The sequence below is a fragment of the Rattus norvegicus genome, chromosome 16, assembly GCF_021556685.1.
Source record: "Rattus norvegicus strain SHRSP/BbbUtx chromosome 16, alternate assembly SHRSP_T2T, whole genome shotgun sequence".
Taxonomy (NCBI): Eukaryota; Metazoa; Chordata; class Mammalia; order Rodentia; family Muridae; genus Rattus; species Rattus norvegicus.
The window spans coordinates 14261775-14273731 of NC_141549.1; the positions used below are offsets into that span (position 1 = coordinate 14261775).

General features: G+C 43.4%; 1 protein-coding gene across 1 annotated transcript; it reads left to right on the plus strand.

Annotated features, from left to right (window-relative positions):
* Nucleotides 1–6957: 6957 nt before the first annotated feature.
* On the plus strand, nt 6958–11162 carry LOC148000411 (uncharacterized). The gene is given in 1 exon segment (XM_087589572.1): nt 6958–11162. A coding segment is annotated over 1 exon segment (4203 nt). The 3' UTR covers nt 11161–11162.
* Nucleotides 11163–11957: the final 795 nt, after the last annotated feature.

An 11957-nucleotide genomic window follows, 5' to 3' on the forward strand; every position in this document is an offset into this window, starting at 1 on the left:
AGATTTTATACTTTTTAAGGGTACAGGTTACATCAGCAAGGTTACAGTTTAAACGTATTCACTAAGCATATTGACCTTTGACTCTATTGGCTAGCAAGCATATGACATGCATTCGAACTCTATCTGGAACCAGAGGGTCAGGTGACTATTAATCAGTATATTTTTCAAGATATATTAATCAGTGCTTTTTCAAGAATATCCCTGCTCCTCGGAGAACTGTGGGTGGAGAATAGAACTTGTCTTAGTCTTGACCTGAAGCTGTGGGTGTAAAACTGGTGAAAGTCCCTAGGGTCCTTTGAAAACAAGAAAAACAAAAACAAACAAACAAAAAAAGAGGAAAGTGGAAAGGTCAGGCATCTGGAAACTCCACTGATTCCTAAGTAATTGAATCAAAAGAGAAATAATAATGGCATCCTCATTGCCTCCTTAGAAATGCAGAAGGCACATTGCCTATTGTTGTAGACAGCATTGATATGGAAATGACAGTGGCTGAAGAAGCCAACACAATTCCGCCTGGATACACTGACCTCTGCTATTCCACTGTGGGGGGCCCCATCCCTCATAGCTATTTCAGCTTCATTGAGGTCACAGTTAATTAGTCAGCAGCCTGAAAGATGGCACTTACCTGGGGATGGTGCTCAGAACTAAGACTATTCATACACACTTATGAATGCACTCTCACCACACGAGGGGATAGAATATAAATATCACAGTACAGAGGGACTACATCTTTAAAAATAACTGAAAACAATGTAATTAAAATATCTAGCTTTGTGGGAGGTGTGACCAAAAAGAGCTCTTTGAAGTTAGCAATTCAAATGTCTCCCTTTTACAACTGGAAAGGTAAGCAAAAAAGGAGAAGTGAACAAACACAGGTACCACAGAAGCTATGGGATAGGAAACATCACCCCAATGTTGGTATTTGTTTCTTCCTGCATATTATTGTTCTGTTTTCTCTTTGTGTTGTATTGAAACTATATATAAATACTAAGGGCAAGAAGTGACCACATCATATAGTTATGTAGGAAATATATTAGTATTATCTCAATGGGCTACTTCTCAGGAAGGGTAAGAAATAGATGAGTAATTGTTCCTTTTTCCTAATATTAGAAATTTAATATTGGTCTTTTACCAGAAAGATTTTCTATGACAAAGCTACTGTCCTAACATACATGCTCCTTTTCTGGTTTCCCAAAGATGAGATTACCTTTGATTTTCCCAAGATTTTTCAGTTTATCTGAAGTGACAATTGTCTGCCCAGATGCTCTAGGTTTTAACCCCTGTTCAGTCTATGTCAACAGCCTTAGTCTTCTGGGCATTTCTCATTGTCAGAATCTAGACTCTGAAATTAGTAACCCTACTTGTGCTATGAACAATAACATAGTTACCAAAATATGTGAAGGTCACAGCTCAAGTTTCTCAACCTGGGTCATATCTTATTCTGGGATTAGTGGTGGATTTATAATCAAACAATTCTTCCCTCTCCTAGACATGTTGAAAGACCCAAGGGGCTTTCACCAACCTTACACCCACTGCCTCAGGTCAAGATTAGAGCAAGTACCAGCTTCAAGCCTTGGGACAAGACTAGGACAAGTTACACTCTCCACCCACAGTTCTCTGAAGGAGCAGGGACATTCTTGAAAAACCACAGAATGTCTTACTGATAGTCACCTGACCCTCTGGTCCCAGATAGAGTTCAAATGCGTGTCATATGCTTGCTAGTTAATATATTCAAAGGTCAATATGCTTAGCCAACAAGTTTAAACAGTAGCCTTGCTGATACAACCGGTACCCCTAAAATGTATAAAACCTGCTTGTTATAGCCATTCAGGGTCATGGTCTAGTCACTTGTCACAAGGGGCTGATTAAGGGTCAGCCCAACTGGCCAGAAAATAAACCTCTTGTCTTTCCTTTGAACTCTGTGTGTCTCACTTGGGGGGATCTCCTGGTAGTTAAGACTCACTTCGAGCCTCACATTGTGTGTGTGTGACTGTGTGTGTGTGTGTGTGTGTGTGTGTGTGTGAGAGAGAGAGAGAGAGAGAGAGAGAGAGAGAGAGAGAGAGAGACTCAGTTCATAGCATGAGCCACATCTTGGTGGAAAGTGCAAATGATACAACTTCAATGTAATATTATATCAGTTTTTCTAATCTTTCAGTAAGACAAAGCTGTTTTAGGTTAAGCTTTCTTGCAGATAACTATACAGATTAAGATTTTCTTAACTTCCTAGCATAGTTTGTAAAATGAGTAATTTTATCAGCTAGAAGATTGTTTCCTAGACTTCCCTGGAATTGGGCATATCTGTATGCCTAACTCTTTGTTATAGAAAGATAAAGAGATGGGCAGTGACTTCAGAACACTTCCACAGGTGAGAAAAGAAACTGACTGAACCACTTTTGCTTTGTGAGATAATGGAAATGTGTACTGTGGTTCTACGCATATTCCTGGAAAGCAAGTGCAGAGGACACATGGGACAAAGAAGGAATTTTTCCAAGAGGGCTGATCATGTCACTTTCAGCCCCTTTCTGGCCCAGTAAGGGTCCACCTGGAAAACAGAATGACTAGCATGCCGTGTCTGGAAAATCTTCCTGTGTCTAACTTTCTGAGTGAATTACTTTCTGCATGGTACCTAGGAAACAGGCCGTTTACTTTGTAGCCATCACAAAAAGAACAGGAACCTTCACTAGAAGGAGACAGTACTCATACAGAGAAAATGAAACCTCAAAATTAGCTAGGGAGGGAAATGATCCAAAGTATGAAGATTGCCCATAGACTGAACAGTAGAGGGCTTTCTCTTGGGACTCAGAACAAGGTTTATTTGCCTTTCATAGCTAAATTGTATATGTAGGCAATAGAAAACCACATTTTTTAACATTCTGCTGTAAGAGTATAATTTTTTATTGAAATCAACCCTGCACAGGTGTGATTTTGATGTAGCATAAATTCTCACATTTAACTGTACTCATACATTTATGAAATAAAAAGAAATCACCTGGTTCTCTGTGTAATTTTTATCTTTTTAGCTTTGTAGTTTAACATCTAGATACAGTATGAATCTATTTCTAACTTGTTGAAAATTGCAAAATCTAGTCCACTTAATGTATGGCAGCATTAATCTATAAAACTGGGAATTGGGGCTTTCGGGTAGAGAAAGCAACATTAGGTGCATTTGCTTGAAGAAAAGCATTTGAGTGCAGCGTTAGTGACTCAAAGTTTGATTTGAAGAGTAGAGAAAACACTGTCACAGTACTGGTAAAACACAAATCTAGATATTGGTGTGGCTTTTTTTTTTAGCTAACACTAATTTAGACTCACATAACACCATCATACAAAAGGGAGGCACATTAATAAAAAAACACTTGCAGGCCACTTTACAAAAGTCATTTTTGGCATGAGTACATACCCCTGAATTTTTCTTCTTCTCATGTTATAGATTTTTGTACTAAAAATAGAATTATCAAACAATTGCTAAATTTACATACACTTTATAATTTTTGAAGCTGGGATGAGAAAGTAAGCTTATTAACTTTGAAGTCTTCATACTGCATAGGAAGTAGTGATACAGTGAACAAGACGTGGTAGGTCTAAAAAGAAGTAAGGTTAAATCCTTAGGCTGGCATTTGGGGCATGAAAATTAAATGAAGAATTATACCGGAATTTGCAAGTGCTCTAGAAACCAGAATAATATCCAGAAGTTCTATGAAAAGAAGGTATTTCCTAGAAGAGCCAAATATAGGAAAAGTACTATTGGAGGAACTTTATTGAGTTGGGTAAAGTCCAAGTTAGCCTTCACAATGTCCACTTTATGATGGGACACTCTAGTGAGTGGCCTCCCATTCAGTCTTCAAAGAATCGTCTTATATTTAACCAAGATTGTTTAACACAGGAGATGAAATGTCATTGTTTTGGATAGATCATATTCTGTAATGAAGATAAAGGGGATAGTGATGATACTGTAATTCTATCTTATTGCAGGGACTCTCTCTCAACATACTGAAATATACCTGGAGAAAGGAACTTTTGCAGACATTAGAAGGCCGAAGGAGAAGACAATTGGCAAGAATTACCAGTGCCTCCCAGAATAGGAGGATCTTAGAGCCTTAGCTAAAGGAAGTGACTCCTGACAATCTGGAAGAACTTGGAGTATGTGTTTTCTGCATTCAGGCCTACAGATGAGAACACAATTCATCTCATCATGATTACCGTCATGGAGTTTCGAATCAAAGATACACCTGTTATGACTAGTTCATAGATCCAAGGAAAGTATGAAAATATAAACATGAATAGACTTTATCACTAAGTCGGATGTGACTTAATTCACAACAATAGAAAGCCAATGCAATGAACAATGCAGTCAGCATCAATGAAGCCTAATGAGATGTGCTATAGTATGGAAATATGCAAAAGGATGACAAAGTCAGGACCTCTTCCCAAGAACTAGGGCTCTAGTGGGTATATGTAAGTGACTCAGAAACAATTCAGGACATGAGTCTGCTGAGAGGGTGCAGCTTGTGGGCAACATGATAAGCAGTAAAGTGGGTAACAAAATCAGCCCAAGGTATACACTTGAGCATATATTGAAGGATGTAAGTGGTAAGATAATAAAATGGATCCGAAGAGGGATGTGAAGAACTTACTCTGACTTAATAATAATAATAAGAAAACAGAGCTGCAAGACAGAGACAAAATGTGAGAACTCTCCTCAGACATGAATTAGAGACAACTGGGATAGAGCCCAACAATATGTTTTCTCCTTAGCCTGCTGCCAAGGAACACATTTGAAAAATGATGCTTCTTGAGAAAGTATAGGGGAGAAAAGCATCATATTTTGACATAAATAAGTACAAAGCTAAGGAAAACTTCTCATTTTTTTACTCCTTTTTTTTTTGGTGACATATGTAACAAAGAAAAGAATGTTGGTTTCTAAGCATAGCATAGAAAACAAAAGTCACCTAAAACTTCATTGAAAGTAAAAGGAGGTTTTTAATTGAACTCAAGAAAGAGTTAGAGATAGGAGATGACTCTGATTTTTCAACTTTGTATCACTTGGCCATAGAATAAGAAGCTGCAAGAGAAAGCAAAGATTTTTCTTTTTCTGTTTTTCTTTTTTAGAATTAAGGGTCATTACATTTTACACTAAATCTTTCTGACTGAAATATTACAGATATTTTGAGAATAAAAAAATTCTCTCTTGCAGTTTTTTATGTATTTTTAAAATTGGTAATTCAATTATATTGTATATATTTTTTGCCATGTGTCAGAATAAGAATGGATTGGAAACTTCCCCAAATGCAGTCATAGTTAATATCTCCAGTTCATATAATATGTATAGTCAAGAGAGTAGAGATTTCATTCACATGGTCCAACAAAATGTCAGAAACACACACACACACACACACACACACACACACACACACACACACACTTTGTTTCAGTCTTTGCTTAATATCAATGATTCTGACCTTTAAATAACCTGTGAATACTGTTTTTATTCCACTGTATATTGAATGAATTAACTACTTTCTTTTAAGATACTCTGTTCTGACTGTACACTTTAGAAATCTTGAAAGTAGGCAAATACTGGTGACAAGGTTAATCGTGGGTCATAGCTTAAAATCTAGAAAAAATTCCATCATCAAGTTTAGAAACCCACTAGTGTATAATTTACAAAGACTCTTTTAGTATTAAAAATCAGAATATAAGCACTAGAAATTATTTATCTAGCCGTAGTTTTATGCTTTAAAAAAATGCTTGCATTTGAATGTATATGTGAATGAGCAACACTGTGGAGGCAGGGCATATGTGTGACATGGTGTAATCATGCAAATAAGAAGGTCGCTTGAGGATATTAAATTTCTCCTTCCACCCTGTCCATACAGGGAACTGAAACTAGATCCTCCAGCTTTCTAGTGAAAGACCCCCTTCCAGAAAAGGGATTATACAAGCCTATCCCTAGGCCCTCAACCATAGAAATGACAGATGAATTTTAATACACAGGCCTGAAACTAAAATAAGCCTTATGAGAAAGTTCAAGAAGTTCATATGAGTCCCAAGCTTTGTGGGACAAGCTGACCCAGCATTGAGACAAAATAGCCCCGAAAAGAAAACAAAATGCAGAAACTAGACTAAAATATGGGCATTGCTCCATGGGCCACCTGGCAGGGAAAAAGAAACAGTCCCTGACCCCCCGGGAGACCCGACCACCATGTACTTTTTGCTAACTCATTGTTATGATTATAGCCAAAATAGGTAATGTACATGTACGTTTCATTTATTCCACCAATCACATCCCTGTAACCATGCATCTGCTTCTGTAAGCCTGCTTCTGCTCCCCAAAATACTATAAAAAGCCTACCCTGGTTCTGCTAGGCGCGCCAGTCTTCCGAATTGACTGGGACGCCCACAGATACCTGTGTTTCCTGATCAATAAAAATCCTCTTGCACATTGCAGCCTGTGGACTCGGACTGGTCATTGGGGCTTGAGGATCTCCCTCCTGAGGGAAGATTCTCTCTGAGAGTCTTTCAGTTGGGGGCTCGTCCGGGATCGGAGATCCTCTGCCTAGAGACCACCGACCACCCACCGGGAGGTAAGCTGGCCAGCATTTGTCTTGTCTTGTCTTGTTTCGCTTTGTGACTTGTTCTGTAAATGCTTAGTTACTTGGCTTGGGTCTAGACCGTTTGTATTTGGGCGGGCCAGAGAAGGAGCTGACGAGCTCAGACTTCTCCCCCGCAGCCCTGGAAGACGTTCCAAGGGTGTTTGGAGCCCGATTTGTCGGAGCTCAGTCCGTATCAGAAGGATACGTAGTTTTGGTGGAGGGTGAGGGATCCGGACCCTCAGTGCGTCCCTCCGACTTTTTACTTTCAATTTTGCGCCATAGCCGAGTGGCGCGCTTGACTGTTGCTTGTTTGATTGTTGGGTGTGTTTGTCTTGTTTGTTCTCTAATTTACCTTGAAACTAACATGGGACAGTCTTTAACAACGCCGTTGAGTCTTACTCTCGACCACTGGAAGGACGTCCGGGACCGAGCAGATGAACAAGGGGTCGAAATTAAGAAGGGGAAGTGGCAGACTCTCTGCACTTCTGAGTGGCCCACTTTTGGAGCCGGATGGCCGGTGGATGGTACTTTTAACAAAACTGTTATTTTACAGGTCAAGGATCAGATCTTCCATAAAGGACTACATGGACATCCTGACCAGGTGCCTTACATTATCACCTGGGAAAGCCTTGCCTTTGAGCCCCCTTCTTGGGTGCAACCATTTGTAGATTTAAGTTGGCCCCCTACTCCCTCGGCCCCACTTGCTCCTCTCTCAACCCCTTCCTCTCTCTTTCCTGTCCGGACCAAGAAGGAATCTCCTAAAACTACATCTAAACCTAAGCCGGTGCTTCCGGAAGATTCTAACTCTCCCCTTATAGATCTCTTATCTGAGGAGCCTCCTCCATACCCTGTATCTACCAGGTCACCTCAGGAGGCAGAAGCAAGATCGTCTGCCCTCCCAGAAGCTGAACCCCAGTCTGAGGCAGCATCCTCTCCAATAGCAGGGAGACTACGCCATAAGCGGGAAACAGTACCGGATTCGACTTCGCAGGCCTTTCCCCTTAGACAGGGAACGGGAGGGCAGACCCAGTATTGGCCTTTCTCCGCGGCCGATATTTACAACTGGAAGCAGCACAACCCCCCTTTTTCCAAGGACCCAGTGGCCCTTACTGAATTAATAGAATCTGTTTTACTTACACATCAGCCCACTTGGGATGATTGTCAGCAGCTTTTACAGGCCCTTTTGACTTCGGAGGAGAAACAGAGGGTGTTTCTGGAAGCCAGGAAGCATGTCCTGGGAGATGATGGGCGTCCTACTCAACTGCCTGATGCACTTGATGATGCATTTCCACTCACAAGGCCAAACTGGGACTTCAATACGGTTGATGGTAGGGGACACCTACGCCTTTACCGCCAGTTGCTTTTAGCGGGTCTCCGAGGGGCTGCCCGGCGCCCAACCAATTTGGCTCAGGTGAAGCAGGTATTACAGGGGGCCGATGAGACCCCCTCAGCTTTCTTAGAAAGACTAAAAGAGGCCTATCGCATGTACACACCCTATGATCCAGATGACCCAGGGCAGATGACGAGTGTTTCTATGTCCTTTATCTGGCAGGCTGCGCCAGATATCAGGGCTAAGTTACAGAGGTTAGAAAACCTACAGGGTTATACACTGCAGGACTTGCTTAAGGAAGCAGAAAGGATTTTTAATAAGAGAGAGACCCAAGAAGAGAAGGAGGAAAGATTACGTAGGGAGAAAGATGAGAGGGAGAAAAAGAGGAGCAAGGAGCTGAATCGGATTTTGGCCGCCGTAGTTCAGAGTCAGGGAAGGAAGGGAGACAGGAAGGGAAATCGAAAGGGGCTGAAGCTGGACAAGGATCAGTGCGCTTACTGCAAGGAGAAAGGGCATTGGGCCCGAGATTGCCCTAAGAACTCTAAGAACTCCCGTGGACCCCGGAAGAAGCCAGAGACCTCCCTTTTGACCCTAGATGAAGATTAGGGAGGTCAGGGCCAGGAGCCCCCCCCTGAGCCCAGGATAACTCTTGAAGTAGGGGGGCAGCCCGTTACCTTTCTAGTGGACACTGGAGCTCAACATTCAGTCCTCACCCGGGCTCATGGACAGCTCAGTGACCGTACAGCCTGGGTACAAGGAGCCACCAGTGGCAAGACATATCGATGGACAACAGACCGCCGGGTTCAGCTGGCTACTGGTAAGGTGACTCATTCTTTTCTACATGTTCCGGATTGTCCATACCCTCTACTGGGCCGTGACTTGCTCGCTAAACTAAAAGCGCAAATTCATTTTGAAGAAGGAGGGGCCCGGATAACTGGTCCCCAGGGGACCCCTCTCCAAGTTTTGACCCTTCAATTAGAGGACGAATATAGATTATATGAACCGGGACATGACAAGCCACAAACTACAGAAATAGACTCTTGGGTCACGAAGTTCCCACTAGCATGGGCAGAGACTGGGGGAATGGGACTAGCGCTTCAGCAGCCTCCTTTGATTATTCAACTAAAGGCCACGGCAGTTCCAGTTTCTATAAAGCAGTATCCCATGTCACAGGAGGCCTACCAGGGAATAAGACCACATATTAGAAGGCTTCTAGACCAGGGCATTTTAGTCCCTTGCCGGTCGCCATGGAATACGCCCTTGCTACCTGTCAAAAAGCCAGGAACTGGAGATTACCGGCCAGTACAAGATTTAAGGGAGGTCAATAAAAGGGTAGAAGACATCCATCCGACTGTCCCAAACCCTTACAACTTACTCAGTACTCTGCCCCCCACACATACTTGGTATACGGTTTTGGACCTGAAAGATGCTTTCTTTTGTCTCCGGCTCAGCCCGGAAAGCCAACCTTTATTTGCTTTTGAATGGAAAGATCCAGATTTGGGACTTTCGGGTCAATTGACTTGGACTAGACTGCCCCAGGGATTTAAAAATAGTCCCACTCTGTTTGATGAAGCTTTACATCGAGATTTGGCTGATTTTCGAGTCCAGTACCCCTCTCTTATACTCCTGCAATATGTTGATGACCTGCTTTTGGCAGGTGCCACTGAGAGGGCATGCCGTTTGGGGACAGAATCCCTCCTACAGACTCTGGGGCGCCTGGGCTATAGGGCCTCAGCGAAAAAGGCCCAAATATGTCAAACTCAAGTCACTTATCTGGGATATCAGCTGAGAGATGGACAGAGGTGGTTAACCTCAGCTCGAAAACAGACTGTGGCTGGCATCCCGGTTCCAAAAAGCCCCCGTCAGCTGAGGGAGTTCTTAGGCACGGCAGGATTCTGCCGCCTCTGGATCCCGGGTTACGCCGAGATGGCTGCTCCCCTATACCCGCTTACTAAACAAGGGACATTGTTCCAATGGGGGTCACAACAACAAGAGGCTTTTGACAACATCAAGCGTGCCTTATTGTCCTCCCCTGCCCTTGGCCTCCCAGATGTTAGCAAGCCTTTCGAGCTGTTTGTAGATGAGAAGAAAGGCTATGCAAAAGGAGTTCTTACACAAAGACTAGGGCCCTGGAAGCGGCCAGTGGCCTATTTATCAAAGAAGTTAGACCCCGTTGCTTCAGGATGGCCACCTTGCCTGAGGATGGTAGCAGCAATTGCACTCCTGATTAAGGATGCTAATAAACTGACCCTAGGACAGCCTCTGACTATTTTGGCACCTCATGCGGTAGAGGCCCTGATAAAACAACCTCCTGACCGATGGCTCTCTAATTCCCGCATGACTCATTACCAAGCTATGTTGTTAAACACGGAGAAGGTCCAGTTTGGTCCAGTAGTGGCTTTGAATCCGGCTACCCTACTCCCCTTACCGGAAGGAGCTGAGCCACATGACTGCCTGCAGATCTTAGCAGAAACACATGGAACCAGACCAGATCTAATGGACCAGCCTCTTCCGAATGCTGACTACACCTGGTATACGGATGGCTGCAGTTATGTTGCGGATGGGGAGCGGAGGGCCGGAGCTGCCATCACCACCGAAGATGAGGTAATCTGGGCAAGTGCCTTACCTGCAGGTACCTCCGCTCAACGAGCCGAGCTCATTGCCTTGACACAGGCTCTTAAGATGGCAGAAGGTAAGAGACTAAATGTATATACTGACAGCCGTTATGCATTTGCTACCGCACATATTCATGGTGAAATCTACCGGAGACGGGGATTACTTACATCAGAAGGAAGAGAGATCAAAAATAAGGCTGAAATCTTAGCTCTCTTGAGGGCTCTATTCCTACCAAAAGGACTGAGTATCATACATTGTCCAGGGCACCAGAAAGGACAGAGTCCAGAAGCCCGGGGAAACCGGCTGGCCGACGCTTCGGCTCGAAAGGCTGCGGAGAAAGGACAGATCCTGACTCTGGTCAGTGCAGATGACCATGAGCAAGTTTCCCCATGGCCATATGATTCAGAGGACATAAACCTCCTAAAGAAAATGGGGGCAGTATACTCTCCTCGACTAAAAAGATGGGTCTATAAAGAAAAGATTGTCATGCCTACAAAATTGACTTTTGAATTAATATCTTATTTACATAAACTAACTCACCTGGGAATCAAGAAGATGAGAACTCTCCTGGAGCGAGAGGAAGTAGGTCTTTACCTTTTGGGACAGGGTCAGGCCTTGTGAGAAGCGACTGAAAACTGTAAAGCTTGTGCCCAAGTGAACCCAGGGAAGGTGAAAAATGGTATTGGGACTCGTCCCAGGGGGCATCGTCCTGGCATCCATTGGGAGATTGATTTTACTGAAATCAGACCAGGCATGTATGGTTACAGATATCTGCTGGTGTTTGTGGATACATTTTCAGGATGGGTCGAGGCCTTTCCCACCAAACATGAGACTGCAAAGGTAGTCACCAAGAAACTTCTTGAAGAGATTTTTCCCAGGTATGGTATGCCACAAGTCCTGGGATCGGACAACGGGCCTGCTTTCGTTTCCCGGGTAAGTCAGTTGGTGGCCAAATTACTGGGGATTGATTGGAAACTACATTGTGCATACAGACCCCAGAGTTTAGGACAGGTAGAGCGTATGAATAGAACAATTAAGGAGACTTTATTCAAACTTACGCTTGCAACTGGCACAAAGGATTGGGTTTCCCTCCTCCCCTTAGTTCTTTACAGGGCCCGGAACACACCGGGCCCTCATGGGTTGACTCCTTTTGAGATAGTATATGGGGCACCACCCCCATTTATTGATTTCTTTAATTCCAATATTGCTAATCTTGCTAATAGCCCTTCCCTGGAAACCCATCTACAAGCTTTGCAGCTCGTGCAAAGAGACATCTGGAGACCTCTAGCTGCGGCATACCGGGACAGACTTGATCAGCCGACTGTGCCACACCCGTTCCAGGTGGGAGACCTCGTATGGGTACGCAGACACCAGATTAAGAATCTTGAGCCCCGGTGGAAAGGACCCTACACTGTCCT